Genomic DNA, 16,540 nt, shown 5'->3' with positions numbered 1-16,540 from the left:
GTGGTTACTAATATAAAGGATATAATTCAATTCTGTAAGTATTTAAGGCTATTAATAGGGAAGAAGAATATAAAGAAAGCAGCTATTTTGTACAAACAACGTGTATAATTAATTTAATTAATTTAATAATTATAAAGCAGAAATAATAAAAAAATTAAAAATATATCTTCATGCCGGTTGTTTCTTTCTGAGAATGACGAATCCTTCCATAACAGGTGTGAGAGGAGTGTAATCCTCGGTGGCCAGTTCGGCACGTTCGCCAACAGCAAGGAGCACAGGTGTAGTATGAGTATGGACACCAGCTATTGTCTTCGGGGTTCCAGCTTTACCAATCACATTCACTGCCTATTGAAAAAAAAACACATTAGGAACCAGGGAATCTTCTGTAACTAATGAAATTTTATTCTTAAAGTAAAGTGTGATCTCTAAGAACAAGGAGAAGGCATTATTGAATTTAAGGATAATATGTTTATTAGGTTAAATTTTTTTTTGGGGGGGGGGGGATTTTATCTTTTATAAGTTGTAACAGGATTTATTTATGTTCTATATAGAGATTTATCTTTCATGAATTCTGTTAATATTCATGTTGATATCTTTTTTTATTCTTCATTTATTAGTTTTGAAATTTGACAGTTCTGCTTTATTTTTGTAAGTATCCATGGTAGTTTAAATATTAGAATAATAATTTTTGAAATATTATTCTCTGAATCCATTGTTAATTGATATAAATATTTAATAGTTTATTTTTACTATATTTTGGTTTAACTTTTTTATTTAACAGTTATTCTAAATTTTTTGACTGAGAAGTTATTGCATTAAATTATGTTTGTTTATCTAAAAATTTATATTTTTAATTTAACATCTCTTCTTTTTATAGGTAAAGTTTCATGTATTTCTTCAACGGTATTTTGGTATAGATATTATATAGGATTTGATTTATTTAAAGTTTGGTTTTTATTTATTGTTTAATCTATAATATTTTTAATTGTAAGTTCTAATTTGGTTAGAACCTTATTAGGTTGGGATGATTTAGGATTGGTATAATAATTAGTAATTTATTATCAAAATTTAAAATCTTATAATGCAGGTATATTGACTGTTTCAAGTAATCAAATTGGTGATTTTTTTTTATTAATAAGTTAACTGACCTTTTCATGACATTAGTGTTCTGTACTAAATTACATTGGGATAGTTTACCTGTCCAACTCTGACAGACACTGGTAGCGGTTCTAGATGTTCATCAAGTGTTACCAACCATCTTGGGTACATCGCAGTAGCTAGTGTGTAGAGCAAATAGTGGGACTTCCCAAGCATTACTGAAAGAATTAAAAGGCAAATTGTTTAAAATTTTCCTTCTCAAATTAAAATATATATAATTCCCTAATTAGATTTGATAATAATAATCTACATGTATATTAATAAAATCAATTAAATTAAACCTTAAAGTGATAGCTAATAAAAGTCAAACTCCTTACATATATGACCTTACCTGGTATTAAAAGAAGCCAGAGGCAATGTGATAACCAATTTTTTTATATGTCTTAGTGCTATGTGTTACATTATGATAACACAACCAAAATAATGTTTATAAATTTATTTTGAACACATGGCTTTTGACATTGAAAATAAAAGAAACTGGTTAGGAAATCTTGGACGCTTTTTTGTCAAATACATTCACGTAAAATCTGTTTTTGTTTTTTCAGAACAAAATACTTCACATCTTTCAAAATTGTTATCAATGTTGTCAAAAAATAGTTCCTTTTTAGATTTTTTTCTTTTTGAGTGTTAGAGCAATTTGGTCGTGTTCGATTCAAGATTTCTACGTATAAATCTATGTCAGAATACAGTAAAGCTCGGCATTTGAGATACAATTTTTTTTGCTTTTACAATATGGCAAAGAATAATTCCAAAAAGTTCAAATTTTAATTATTTGTATTTGTACATTAATTATTATACAAAATTTAATGTTCATGAATAGAAAAATATATATTTTTTAAAAACTGTGAGACTTGTGAAATAATGATATGTGATAAGTAAAATCCGTTTGTGTTTTTAGCCATTTTATAACAGAAAGTGATACTCTAAGGGTCTAAAAAGAATTTAGTAAATCTGTTTATGTGTTTTTATTTTTTATTATAAATTAAAACCAAAACTTGAAGAAAAAAATTTCAGTTTTTTACCTGGATAGTTGGCAAACAATATTAGGAAAAAGTATATAAAATATTACAATATTTAGTTCAGGTAGACTTTTAATTTTATCTAAGCAGGTCTAAGATAATTAACCTAAATAATAATCTTACAATATTTAAATAAAGTGATGTTAATGAATAAATAAAATGAAGTTAATCTTACAAAAAAAATAATAAATAAATAAAGGTCACCATAGTTATAAATTCTTGGTTTATTTTAATTTCATGAGTTTTTCAGTTGATAGAATGGCTAATTCCATAAAATCATTATTAGTATTTTTAATAAGAATATATTATTGAATAAATGATTGACAACTTTAAAATAATTTAAAAGCTTTTCGATGTCAAAATTAACCTGAATAATTACCCAAAATATCAAAAGTTTGAGTAACGACTTCAAGAGAAAAACTTAACAGACAGTTATTCATAAAAAATTAAACATAACAAACTAATAACAATATTTTATACATACTTTTATTCATAAAAAATCACCAAAAAATGTATTGTTTCTCAATATTTTTGAAAAACAGAAACTGCACATACTCTGTTAAGAATTATACTTGGTAATAGTTTATACTTTTGAATGTCTATATTCATTATCCTTAAGATTTTTCCTCTAAATTATTTGTATTTTACACAACTTTGAACTTATCAATATTTTATCAAAAGAGATCAGATATGTAAATGGAGATTGAAGAAAAAATTGGGCAACAACCAACCATATTCAATCTAAGGTAGTTTTGACGTGACAACGTCTTATAAATCATTTTGCGGGATGCCATGTTAGAAAAAGTGTCCCGTAACGGAAGTAGATTGTGGGGGAGGTAATTAGTAGTGTAGTAGTGGGGGTAAGAGGATTATAGATGCTGAGAGTCATGCAGGCAAAAGTCTCCCGTAACGGAGAAGGTAGTGGTGGGGATGGGTAAGAGTGAGGTGGTGGGGGTAAGAGGATTATAGAGTATACGTTGTCACGGAAATATGTCGCCTCGGCGCTTCGCGCCGAGGCCTACACGGGCACGGTTTTTTTGATGTACAAGACTTATTAACGATCCATATGCTGAAATAAAGTAACCAAAGAAAAGAAAAATACTTACTTGTTTTAGTGTCCAGGAAGGAAACGAGTGTGATAAGAAGACCAGCTACTGCGGAATAGTTCATGACCTGCCTATCGGTGTGGAATGGGCAGAGGGATAGTGTACCTTTACCAAGATGAGTCAGCCCTTGAGCGATGCGCACCATGAACAGGTGACCAGTGTTCTTAGCATGGTACTGTGCTAGCTGGCGTAGCATGGTAGCCAACCTGCAACATTCCATGAAGAACTGGTTTATACACCGCTACTAATAGAGAGGTTTGTGAAGAGAGATAATTACAGATAGGAGGGAGATCAGTGCTACCAAAACTATGAGCCATCAGTCATCCCCTACTCCTAGTGTTCTGTAATCCTTAACCCAAGCCATTGGCCAAGGCTGGCACACCATTCTCTAGAAACCTTATTGACCGTGGTCAACATAACGTTAATCGGAAATTACTACTATTATTACTAATAATGGGTACTGGGTACTGTTGGGGAGTTCTTTAGATAACGAAATGCACCTAAGAAGGATTTTGCCTTTTCTTAGCCTATGCTAGTATTGTAAAAAAAAAATTCTGAATAAGAGAAATATTGTAAAAAATGAAACGGCTTTTATTGGAAACTTCTTGATACTTTATTTTAAAAAAAGAGAAACAAAAAATACAATCTTATTACATAAAAATATATCTTGTACATGTAAGCAAACAAAAGAAAAAACTTAAGACCAATCTTGATAAAAAATACTGGAAGATTATTGATTGACCGTGCGTATAGATGAATGAAATATGCTCCGGGTGCAGTCAAAAAAACTCAAATAGTAAACAATTATACTATTATTATTGAGCCAACGTTTCGCCCCACATTGCAGGGCTTCTTCAGGGCTAAAAAAGATACAAACACTCGACATAGTGTTATTTTCCACTTATGTTTTTTCTTCTTTGTACTATGTCAAGTGTTTGTATCTTTTTTAGCCCTGATGAAGCCCTGCAACGTGTGACGAAACGTTGGCTCAATAATAATAGTATAATTATTTACTATTTGAGTTTTTTTGACTGCACCTGGACCATATTCCATTCATAAATAAAAAATTAATGTTTAATTAATTACAAGCCCTTCTCATGATTAAAACAAATTGTTAAAGGTAAATACCATAAAAAGTACTAACATAGATAGTATTAAAGAACAAGTATTATCATTTCTGTAGACAATGTTTTGCAAAAAAACATGAGAGAGGAAACAAAATATCTTTCTAACACTGTTGATGCTAGACTACTAAGTCACATATTAGAATACACGAGATATAAACAGCTAAGTGTAAACAATTAAAATCTACTGGACTTGCTAATGTTGATGTTTCTTTGTCTTACCTTAACAATAAAAATTGTTCTCGTTCTTTAATTAAGTTTACAATAAGAAAATTAAAAATAAGTTTTGTTTTAAATATAATTTAATTAATTTACAATAAAATTAATAAAACATAAAGATGAGTTAGAAGCCTTAACAGCTTCCAAGATTGATATTATAAAAAATAATAAATAGATTCAGTTTTTCTTTTGGTAAAGGATATTAATGAGGTTCAATACCCTCATTGGTAGCCATATTTGTTTTTAGATAGAAATAAGGAAAAAGTGTAATCCCAGGTCATTTAAAGTTACTACAATAAAGTATAAACATTAAATGTTAAAATACCTTGCATTGTTAGTCCCTGCACCAACCAGGCCCATGGAGAAAATAGCATTGTGAGCCACTTCTTCATCAAGGTCATGTGAATATTTATTAAGAACATCGATCACAGCTAACTGTAATAAAAATTTAAAATATTTTATTTTCATCATCAAGTATCATGTTTTAAAATTATGTTACTAAAAAATATTTACCTGAGGATTCGATATTGACGACAGTGCTATAGCCAAGGGCACAGCTCTTCGTACTGCAGGTTCACCATATCTTCCCTATTGATCAATAAAAGTACAAATAGCAACATATGCATTATGCGAGTATAACATATAAAATATCATTAGTAATATAATTATGAATAACTAAAAAATTAAAAATGAAACAAAAGAATCAATGAAGGTGATACTTACCAGCTGTGCGAATATCCTTGTGGCCATTTCAGATCCTGTCTCCTCACCCATTGCAATCACTGCTACAGAAAGAGCGGCTACTGCTTGCATACACGTCATGTCCTTCACTTTACTACTCTTTGACTCATCTTTGTCCTTGTCCTTATCCTTGTCCTTCTTATCAGTTTCTTTCTTTTCTTCCTTTAATAGTAATAAAATTAAACATGTTCAAGTTCAATTCCACATTACATTTAATTAAATCTTCTTAAAAGAAAAATAACAATGGATAAGGAATTTTATAATTCTTACTGGAGTGGGATAATGTTCTGAGCACACTTGAAGCTGCTCCTGGATGACAAGTACATCCCCAGTCCCTGCATAGACACACATCTTCAACATGTGTTGTGATAGAGACCGCAAAGGTTCTGGAAGAGCTTCAAGAGCAGCTTTTGTAGCTTCTGTGCCTTCTCGTTGACCTAAACAACAACATTTCCCAAAAAATGACATGAATTGTAAAACATCAACAATAAATTTATGATATATATGTATATCACTGAAATTATTAAATATTTAGGTTTTATTCTCTATTTAGTCCCCTCTTTTCTCTGTATAAATCATATTAACCACCAAGTAAATGGTTAGATGGTTAAAAATCTTTTTGGATCAAAATATTTTAGGATTTAATGTTAATAGTAATATAAAATACTGTAAAAATAGACTTAGTAATTACCCAGGTAACATAGACCAAGTGCAAGCGGCAAAAATTTGGAGTAGTGTCCTTCAGTCATCTCAGCCACAGGAAGATCAAGAAGAGTTTGAAGTATAGTTGATACTACATCGGGATGAGGTGTACCGAGTGTAATGAGGGCACATGCCAATGCTGCCATAGCAACGACCTCGGGTGTTGATCTCGAGTCAGAGAGCACTGGCAGCAAAAGGGTAATGGCGTCTTGTCTTTTTGTTCCAACATAAGCCAGGCCCAAACCTGCATAACAGAATTATGTAGAAAACTATAACCTTATCAAAACATACATAACTTAAAAAAAAAACTAATATTAAATAAAAAGTATGATGCAGTGTAAGGATCACACATGTTTTACTTATCACCCAATTTATGTCCCCAAGTTTTGAGTAGATTAGTGGATTCATGTCCAAGTGATCCCTATTTATGTGATTTTCGAGAAAAAAAAAATGTTTAGACTAGGGAAGTGAAAATTGTGAACACAACATTTTATTTTTTATGTTGCTTTAAATTTCATAATTTAGGGTTTTTAAAGTGAGAGTAACAAATATTAACTTTTTTCCTGTCAAGAATGCAACAGTTAAGCAAAAGATAACGAAGGATAATAAGGATACATATGTATACAATGAGGAGAGATTGGGAGCTACCGGTCTTTCTGATTCGAACCTGTCTCTTTATTTTTCCTTTTTCCTCCTTTAAAGAACATTGATATATTGAGTTTAATCAAAAGCATTAGATCTGTTCTTTTATAAAAAATATTCTATAAAGTGGCACTTCTGGTCAGTTGATTTTATCAAAACAGTAGCTGCCATACCCCAGGTAAATTTCCACCTTAAATATGTAATTCCTTTTGTACTATATTCCTTTTGACTGTTCATTTTTGAGCTAGGCTGACCACAAACACACACAACACAGACCATATTGTGATACTTGGTTATATGGACTTAGAGGACCTCAAAACATGTAGCAAAATCAAAATTTTACATTATTGCAATACTTCCCCATACTGTATATTTCATACATAGGTAACTGAAGATAAAAATTACACATTAAACAGTAGTTCAAAAATCATAGTTAATATACAGATTGTAGTCTTCAATTTTAATAGGCAAGGAAGAAGTACTAACATGCCTTTGACAACTTTTTTTTTTAAAAAAAGAATTTCATTCTACATAAAGTTTTTTTTTTCCACATATCTAAATAAAAACATTATCATAATATTACTGATACCTAAAACTGCACCAATCCTCAAAGTGACACTTTCATGAAGGACATAATCAGAAAGAAGAGCCAGCGCAGGATCACAATCATTCCTGACACCACAGTTCACAATACCCAATGCCAGCAATGCTCCACTCTATGATAAAAGAATCAGTTAGCAAAAGAGATAGAATAACAATTTAATTTTCTATTTATTAAAGGAAATAAAACAAATAACCTTGATATAATCTTCAGATGTATACAAGTATTTGTCGATGGGAGTTAGTCCTCCATCGACATCCCACAGATGAATCAGACCGAGAGATGCAGCAGCACTTAACATACCTAGAAAGAATGAGATGTTGATCTAAGTTTTATTATTAAAAGAATGTTTTGCTTCCTATGATTAACAAGTATTTGTAAAAGTCTTGGATTTGAGCCAAGTGGGAAACGTGTAGATCCAGCATAAAGATAGGGGGATTGGCAAAGTCCTTAAGACCCCTTAATTAAGGAAAAAGAGTTTCCATAAACTCCAGTCCTTAAGTAGACTTCACCATGGCTAACGGCTGGTTGATCTGTACAGCAGTATGGCTTAACATATGAACCCATCTGACAAGTACTATATTTCATTTCATGCCCTAGAGTTATCATAACAGCCATACAATCCAAACAGGCAAGGACCTATCTTATACAGGGATAGGTTAACACCATATAGGACTAAGTTACGAGGCTAAGTCAATTATTATCCGCAATATAGTTATAAAATTTTATTGTAATCAAATAGGAAACTTGCAAGTACATCATTTTTCGACATAGTCCCCTTACTTTTCAATGCAATTGGTTCATCGTTGTACAAGCTTCATGATGCCCTCATAAAAGAAGGTTTTAGGTTGAGGTGCAAGCCAGGAATGTACCGCTTCTTTCATTGCTTCGCCGAGATAAATTGAGAGCCCCTTAACACCTCTTTGAGTGGACCAAACAAGTGATAGTCAGAAGGGCATTATTGGGATTATATGGAGGATGAGCTAGTACTTCAAAATTGAGTTTCTGGAGCATTTCAGCAGTGTGGGCAGCAGTATGCGGACAGGCTTTGTCGTGCAACAACACATCTTTCAACAGTAGTCCTCAGTGTTTGCTTCGAATTGCAGGCTATAGCTTGGTAGTAAGCATCTCACTATAACATACTGTTTATTGAATTTGGATGTTTCCATTCCACACTTACTCTCTGGCTCGTAATGATGGATCTATGTTTCGTCACCAGTAATCAGTAATAATCCTGTCTAAGAAGTTGTCCCGTTCGTTATCATAGCGATCCAAATTTTTTTGGCAGGTATCCAAGCGTGTTTGTATATGCAACTGTGAGTTGTTCTGTGATCTTACAGAAACTTTATGAAACCAAAGTCTATTGTGGATGATTTCGTAGGCAGAACCGTGACTAATTTGCAGATTATCTGTCACTTCGTTAATAGTTACTCGTCTCTCTAAGAGCACCATTTCACATGAATGCTCAATGTTTTCTTCATTTGTGGCAGTAAACAGTCATCCTGCTCCTTCATCGTGCATAACATTTGTGCGACCATTTTTGAATTTTTTAATCCATTCGTTGACATTCTGTTGTGCCAAAACACTGTTTCTGTACTGAAACGAAAGTCTTAGAAGAATTTCGGCTCCTGATATGCTTTCCAACCACAAAAACGGATCACTGAACGTTGCTCTTCTTTAGTGCAAATAGAAAGCAGATCAGCCATGATTAACAGGATGACAGCGATAATGAAACTAACCTAGCAGCTTGAAACTTCCATAGACAAAACAACAAACAAACAAAGCATGCGTCATCAACGCAAAACAACAGTGCTACCAACATAAACAAAAATATAATTAAATTCTGGATAAATAAAGACTTACCACCCTCTTACTTAGCTTAGTAAGACCTGACCAACAAGATGTTGAGAGTAAAGTTGGTGATAAAGGCTATAGAACCAACTATGGGCTATACAACATATTTATCCAATAGGTCATCAAACTTAGAAATAGAAATATGTCTAAACTATTTATACCAGAATAACCACAACTAATAATATAACATTGTTCACCATGTTGCTTATTCTTGTACATCCATTTGTTGCCATCTTCAACTGATACCAACTTATCCCTGGAAAAGCCTGCATTCACAAAAGCATTTACAAATGTTGAAGCAAGATTATGCCTAGCAGAATCCAAAGGTACTTCCAGATTATAAGTTGGGCGGAGAACCAACCCTTCCAACCAAACTTTGTACACTTCCTCAGGGGTTTTTGGCTCCATGATATCCAACTAAAACAAATATTCAATCACAAAATTAAAATAATACAAATAAGTACAATATGGTAAGGATTTTAATTATTTTTTTTTCAAATATACCTCTCTGCCTAAACTATGAAAGTGATCATTGACGTGGGCATTGGACATGATGTTAGTAAGATCTGATTTGTCTGGCAGATCGTCACTCAATTCCAAACTCAACTGTTGCCTGCCTACCATGAAGGCTAACTGTTTTCTAACCAATCTATAATTTTAATTTAAATTGACTTCTACATGATACAAACAAAAAATGTATATGTTAAATAAAATTAATCTTATTAATCATTGAACTCACGGATCTTGGCACTGGTTAAAGATGTCTAACATTATATCTTGTTTATTCAATTGCATAGCAAGGCAGAGTGCTCGGGGATATTCTTTAAATCGCATATAATGTTTCATAACTCCACCTACTATATTTCCTCTTTCTGGTTCTTCCACATAAACAGCACAACTGAAAATAAAACATATTTTTATACATCAATTTAATGGACTGATTCAGAAGACTACTTCAAGACCAAAGGCCTATCCTAAGCTAAAATCAAATAGGATGGATAGAAACAATATTATTTACACCTCTTTAAACATCATAATCATGGGCAGCTGTGTTTCTACCACAGAAGTGGGACCGAAGAAGGACATCATTGGTGAGCTTCACCCACACCTGTTTGAAAACCTTTCCTATGGAACATGTATACTACTAAAAGTAGATTGGATTCTTTAGCCACAATGAAGACAAGCCATCAAGGGGAGAGAGACCTCCAATTACCCTAATACCAATCCATGGTTGGAAATGTAGTGGTCCATCACTCATCCAACTAATACCAAAGGATAACCATCAGATTCCAATAACCTATTTGTCAATAAGAAAGAGAGGATAATGAAATATCCCCAAAGAAGGCTTATCAGATCTAGAAGAGAGGGAGGACTCCTGATGAACATCAACACTCATTATGTAGGAAAAATTATATCAGAACCGTCAGACTAGTTTTAATCTATGGACCTAGAATCTCCTGAGCCTGCATAGAAGCCGAGCAATAGTTATTCAATTATTCTTTAAAAAATAAGTCATTATAAAATTCTCAAAGGGTCAGTACAGGACAACTTCAATCGGAGTCTTGGGCCGACAAAAAGGAAAAAAAAAATCACAAATTACTTTTTGACCATTTTTATTAATTTTGGTTGTCAGCCATATATGAATATATTTAGTTAGTGGAATAAAAATGATTAAGATAATACTGTGGTGAATTGATATTGCTTTGATAAACGAATGACATTGATGTATATTTTGGGGATTTATCATTTGTTCAAACGGCTCACCAATTTATAAAACAAATTACAGTGAGAAAACAACTATCATAAATACAATTTTTCAATTAATTTCTTAACTTTATTAGTTCTCCATACTGAATTAAAATGAAGACCTTTTTTTCGGTATCCCTGAAATTTATATATCAGTAATAACCATGTTTAACTATTCAAAATCTAAAGAGAAAGGTGTGTTATTTTCATAGTATCCTTAATAATTTTTTCACATACTAGGAATATGAAATGGTTGAGCAAATCACAAATGCCCAATGTATAAGCCACACGGTAGACTTAATTATATAGCAGATAGGGGCGAAGGAGAGAAACACTATGGGTTGCTACACACAGAGCATACTTAGATTAGTTGGACAATTGCTTATTATTCTTATATTACATAGGCACAGACAGTAAATATTAAAATGCATAATTGTAAAACTTTTTTTTTCTTATTGTTTTAGTTTTTTAATCTTTTTCTTTATCTATATATTAATTTTTTTTTCTTTATAATATTATTCTTTTTTTCCTATCTATTATTTACCTATATATCTAACTCTAATTCTCTCTCGATATAATAAATAGTAAAAATTATAAATAACGAAAATATAATGGTTATGGACCATAAAATGGTCACGCACAAATATATTTCATTAAAATTTAATGAAATATTTGACATACATGAATAAAAATCAATATATTTAAATAAAAGTAATTAATATACATGAGAAAATTAAGACAGGCTATAAATATTTCGAAATAAAGGGTAATAAATATTAAATTATAAAAAGTAAAATAAATAGAATTATAACAATGTATAAATAATTTGTGCCATATATGCATGCCCTCCACTGAGACATCACCATCCTCATCTGTTATCATGCATGTGGTGGTGGATGATTCCTAGGGAGTCCAGGATTATATTTTCTGTCATCTTCGCTATATGATGTAAATATAAACACCAAGTTCCTCCATGAAGCTCCGAGTTGTGCTTCCAAACCTGAGGCCTCTCATGTTGAAGCCTCATTCCCTGAAACTCTCACAGAACTTTTTCTTAAGGAAAGGAAAACATCTATCATATATTTCTTTCTTCTCCCTTTCCACTCTATTGGTCTGGTCAAGGTTATTACTTTTATATTTCACAGAGGATTGCTGACTTCTCTGTCTTAGGGAAGGCGATAATATCAGCATATTGCATGGATCAATCCAGATTGAAGTGAACCTCATTGGAGCAGGAAAAATCCCTTCTTTTAAGGAGCTTCATCAACTTATACTTTGCTCTGTGATGTCAGCATATTATGAAGAGAGAGTTGTTGGGGAGCATTTCCTCTGCACATGTGCTGGTATTTCAGGCTTTGTTACATTTACAAATGAGGGAACCAACTTCTCTAACCTGCCTGCTGACACCTGGGATTCCACACAGGGATGCATAATTAAAAAGATAATAGAAGTCCAATCTATATTAGATAATTAGTTTGATTTTACCCGAAATCTGACAATTACTTTATTAATAGATGAATCTGAAAAGTTTATAAGAACAGGAATTTAACAGAAAAATCTTATTAATCTTTATGATATATTATTTTTAAATAGAATCATACCCAGCACATAGTCAATAAAATACTTACTTAATTAAGTAAAGACAAACTCTAGAATAATTAGTTAAATCCATGTGCTTGTCAAGCATATCTAGTCTGTCGATTTCCATCAAGAGATCACAAGCTTGGATCTCCGCATTATGCTCCATATCAAATTTAATTATACTCTCCACCAACACTAGCAGCTTATCTTTCTCTTCTGTAGATGCCCATTCATCTGCTATCTCTCCTTCCAATTGTCTAAATCATATAAAACAATGTAACAGAAATTCTTTGATAGCGAACATACATATAGTCCAAAAGAATATATTTTAATAGTTAATCTATAAAACAGTTTAATAATCAATAAATTTTACCTAACATATTCATGGCCCCAGTCTCCAACATCTTTCTGATGTGACTGCAAACAATACTTCAGACATTCCCGAGCTCCTGGTAAATCCTGTCCCATTGCAAGAACAGAGACTATACTCGCGCAAAGTTCCTGAGCTTTCTTATCTGCCATAACAGCACAGGCCTCTTTAAGAGCACCATAATGAGATCTAAGGAACTTTAGCGGCATAGGTACAGATGTCATGCTTGTAGTGGAACTTCTTATCAGGTCTCGCATGCTTTCTAATGCAGGTACATACAGATGGGTGTCGGGCCCCTAAAAGAAAATTTATATTTTATAAAATTATAAATTTATATAGAATTATTTATAGAACTAATACTTACGGTGATTTTCTCCACAAGCATATTGAGTTCTTCTTGAAGGCGCTTGTCTTCTTCAGACTTAAAATTAAAAAAAAACATTAAAACATTAAAACTGATAAGATGACACTGCATTTCTCAATATATTGAAGAGAGGTACAACTCATTGAAATATTTTAAAGTATATTCATAGTGATTAAATTAAAATAATTATTAATCAATATATACAGAATATAAATAAAAATGAGGGAATATACTTCATGCTTTAATTAAGTTGTAAACACATAACCTATGTCTCCCTAAAAAGACTGAGGAAGTATAATATATTAACATGATTTTCATGTTTAAATAAAATATTATTAATGAAAATTTACCATTTCTTCTTGTTGTGGCTCTTGAGTTTTTGTCATCTTGCAGTAAGAGATATCAACTAATATAAAATTCGAAATGACTCAACAAAGCAGGTTATATACTGAAAGTAACCTTCACCAAGTCTACAAAATCAAGGCTTCACTATCATGATGGTGTAAACAATTTTTATTTCGGGGAAGAAAAAAAAATTACTCTTCAGTTAAAAATTTAGTGACTTAAATATTTAGGGAATGGCAACAATAACGACGACAGCATTAGATTCATCAAAGGATTTGTAAGTATAAAGTTTTAAAAAATTGTATTTTTTTTTGTTGTTTTTTTTTCTCCCGCTAGTGCACCAAACCTCGAGCTCTTGGGAGGTTATGTTTATGTAAACATTTGGATTTAAATTACTTTTTCAGAATGACTGATACTTTAAATTTAGTAGTGAAATGGAATAGTAAAGAATATGATATAGGCCCATTACTTGGTGAAGAAACAGTCGGAAATTTAAAAGATATAATATTCCACAAAACTGGTGTAAGGCCTGAGAGGCAGAAACTCTTGAATTTAAAATTTAAAGGTATGCCTAAATTGAGGTCCTGTTTGTAAAAGCATCATATTCTTTTTCTTTCTTTTTTTACATGAAGTTAATTATTCGTTGTTCCTTTAAGGAAAAATGCCAGAAAATGATTGTAGAGTCTCCGAACTCCAACTAAAATCTGGTTTTAAAATCATGATGATGGGCTCTTTAGAAGAAGCCATAGCTGATGCTAATAAAATACCAGATGATCTTCCTGAAGTGATAGATGATTTTGATATAGAGGAGGGTGAAGAAGTTGCAATTGAAAATAAAGAAGTGTATTTAGCCAAAATAGATCGACGAGTCAAAGAATATCAAGTATACTCAGTTTTAACTTTTCATTTTTTCTACTCTAGTTTACCATATGGTTAACTTTTTTACTATACATTTTTCCAGATCAAAGTACTTAATGATCCTCGACCTGGTAAGAAATTGTTAGTGTTAGATATTGACTATACCCTGTTTGATCATCGCTCAGTTGCTGAAAGGGGCTATGAACTGATGAGACCATATCTTCATGAATTCCTCAGTTCAGCTTACAGAGTACATATATTTAATAGTTATTCAGGTTACTAGTTAGTTATCCATTTATAAAATGTTCTGTAGATGTAATAGTACTATTTGATTAATCAGGATGTTCTAATTTTATTATATTCATCAGATGCAAGTCATTAATTGCATAATTTAAACTTTCAAAGATACATCCTTAAATTTGAAGAGAAACCTTGCTATATTTTATTTTCGTAATTTTTGTTCCATGATTATTTTGTTTAGTAAATTAGCATATGTATTAAATAGCTAATTAATTACTGAAAATCTGCACAACTTTTCTCAGAATTAAGATTTTCCAATAATTTGAAACATTAAGTAAGACATATTCTAACTTTGAATTGGTACTGTGGTTACTTTTTCCAATAGCCAAGATTTAGTTTAATAGTGAAATTTTTATTATATTATTCATATAACATTGTTCATGTTGATTTATTTATTATTTTTTTTATTAAGGTTTTACTTAAAAAGTTTCTGTCATATATAATTTTACAAAGATTGTATTATGACCTACTGATCACTCGTCATCAAGATCATTTATTTTATAATTTTACAAAGATTGTATTATGACCTACTGATAATTAGTTAGTATATTATTGTACCATACAAATGATCATTAATATTAACTTGGTATTATTATCATTGAAATAGTCTGAAAGGGTTTAAATGCCGAAACTTTTTTTTAAAAAACTTCTGAACTACCTTTAATTTTGCTTATTTGAAATTTTCAACTATCTCTCATTTTTTTTTGTCATTTTTAGTTATTAAAAATAGGCGAATAGATTGTGGTTCTCAGATTTATGTGAACTACGAATTTTATTTACTAAAGGAGAAAATTATTTCCATAGAACCTGCTGGGAGATCGGATATAACTGATATGGACCGATCTCTTCTGATCAGATTCCATTGTACAGTATTATCATCCTGAATTATAAAGAGATAGCTGTTTTGAAATGTACCAGCATAATTTTACCCCAAAATAGGGTGGTTAGTGTAAGTAGTGTGATGCGCCACCAGATATATGATTTCATTATAGAATAGATTCCTTTGTCTTGTAGAACTTTAATGAATTTTTATGCACCTCATCTTTGTAAATAATGAAATCTAGCAGTATGTTAGATTGATTTTCTTTCTACCATGAATGTGCTTATTATGTAATATTAATCTTTATTTCATTTTTTATTTGTATATCATATTATTATTATGTTAAGGACTATGACATTGCCATTTGGTCTGCTACAAGTATGAAATGGATAGAAGAAAAAATGAAGCTTCTTGGTGTATCAAGTCATTCTGATTACAAAATTGTATTTTATTTAGACTGTTTAGCTATGATCTCTGTTCATACGCCTAAATATGGAGTAATTCAGGTATAAATATTTTTGAATCATAAAAATTTAAAAATTAATTTTAAAAAAAACCTAAATTACAACTTTTTAGTTTTTTTACATTATTAATACTATTAAATGTACTATATTAATTGTTTTTAATCTTAAAATTATGATAAATACTAGTTATTTTTTGTCATGGAAATGCACTTAAGATAAACTATATTATGGGAGTCAGGTATTGATTTTTGAACTTCCAAATGCTTAATGAATTTATTTATTCACAGTTTAATATGATTTGGTCATTAGAAAAATTAACAAACCATCAGTTAAGATAGAAATGCTTTATTTAACAACATCCAAATATAATGGATTGCTACCCATATACAGAATACTAATCAGTCCTTGGAAATATATAAATACTAAAATAAGTTATTAACAATGTTATTGTTGTGAAGCTTATGGTTGGAGCTTAGGTCTGTGGATTATACTCAAGGAGTTGTAAATCTTCTTCCACTACATAACT

General features: G+C 31.1%; 2 protein-coding genes across 2 annotated transcripts in view; one reads left to right on the top strand and one right to left on the bottom strand.

Moving 5' to 3' along the window:
• Nucleotides 1-83: 83 nt before the first annotated feature.
• Rpn1 (regulatory particle non-ATPase 1) lies at nucleotides 84-13,735 on the bottom strand. The gene is made up of 17 exons (XM_014416744.3): nucleotides 13,578-13,735; nucleotides 13,228-13,284; nucleotides 12,867-13,159; nucleotides 12,541-12,750; nucleotides 9,906-10,064; nucleotides 9,671-9,815; nucleotides 9,364-9,583; nucleotides 7,509-7,615; nucleotides 7,301-7,427; nucleotides 6,059-6,313; nucleotides 5,638-5,804; nucleotides 5,350-5,529; nucleotides 5,140-5,214; nucleotides 4,952-5,061; nucleotides 3,284-3,489; nucleotides 1,198-1,316; nucleotides 84-345 (listed from the first exon to the last, which is right to left on the bottom strand). Exons 1-17 carry the CDS (start codon nucleotides 13,611-13,613, stop codon nucleotides 169-171), a joined length of 2,643 nt encoding a protein of 880 aa, XP_014272230.1. The 5' UTR covers nucleotides 13,614-13,735; the 3' UTR covers nucleotides 84-168.
• Nucleotides 13,712-16,540, top strand: part of Ublcp1 (Ubiquitin-like domain-containing C-terminal domain phosphatase 1) — a 6,270-nt gene continuing 3,441 nt past the window's right edge. The window contains exons 1-5 of the mRNA XM_014416745.2: nucleotides 13,712-13,849; nucleotides 13,977-14,137; nucleotides 14,229-14,455; nucleotides 14,534-14,680; nucleotides 15,898-16,056. Of these exons, the coding sequence (XP_014272231.1) occupies nucleotides 13,806-13,849; nucleotides 13,977-14,137; nucleotides 14,229-14,455; nucleotides 14,534-14,680; nucleotides 15,898-16,056 (738 nt within the window). The 5' untranslated portion in view covers nucleotides 13,712-13,805. The remainder of the gene's footprint in view (nucleotides 13,850-13,976; nucleotides 14,138-14,228; nucleotides 14,456-14,533; nucleotides 14,681-15,897; nucleotides 16,057-16,540) is intronic.

The sequence above is a fragment of the Halyomorpha halys genome, unplaced genomic scaffold (assembly GCF_000696795.3).
Source record: "Halyomorpha halys isolate HHAL.00 unplaced genomic scaffold, Hhal_1.1 Scaffold134.1, whole genome shotgun sequence".
In the NCBI taxonomy this organism is placed as follows: Eukaryota; Metazoa; Arthropoda; class Insecta; order Hemiptera; family Pentatomidae; genus Halyomorpha; species Halyomorpha halys.
This window is presented reverse-complemented; position numbering and strand designations above follow the sequence as displayed.

What these genes read in the sequence shown, in the direction of transcription:
- Rpn1 (XM_014416744.3), bottom strand. Translation starts at nt 13,613, where the DNA reads ATGACAAAAACTCAAGAGCCACAACAAGAAGAAATG. An exon ending in CATCTGAAGATTATATCAAG is followed by an intron (nt 7,428 to 7,508) that starts GTTATTTGTTTT and finishes CTTTTATCATAG; the next exon opens with AGTGGAGCATTGCTGGCATT. An exon ending in CTTCCTGGACACTAAAACAA is followed by an intron (nt 1,317 to 3,283) that starts GTAAGTATTTTT and finishes TAATTCTTTCAG; the next exon opens with TAATGCTTGGGAAGTCCCAC.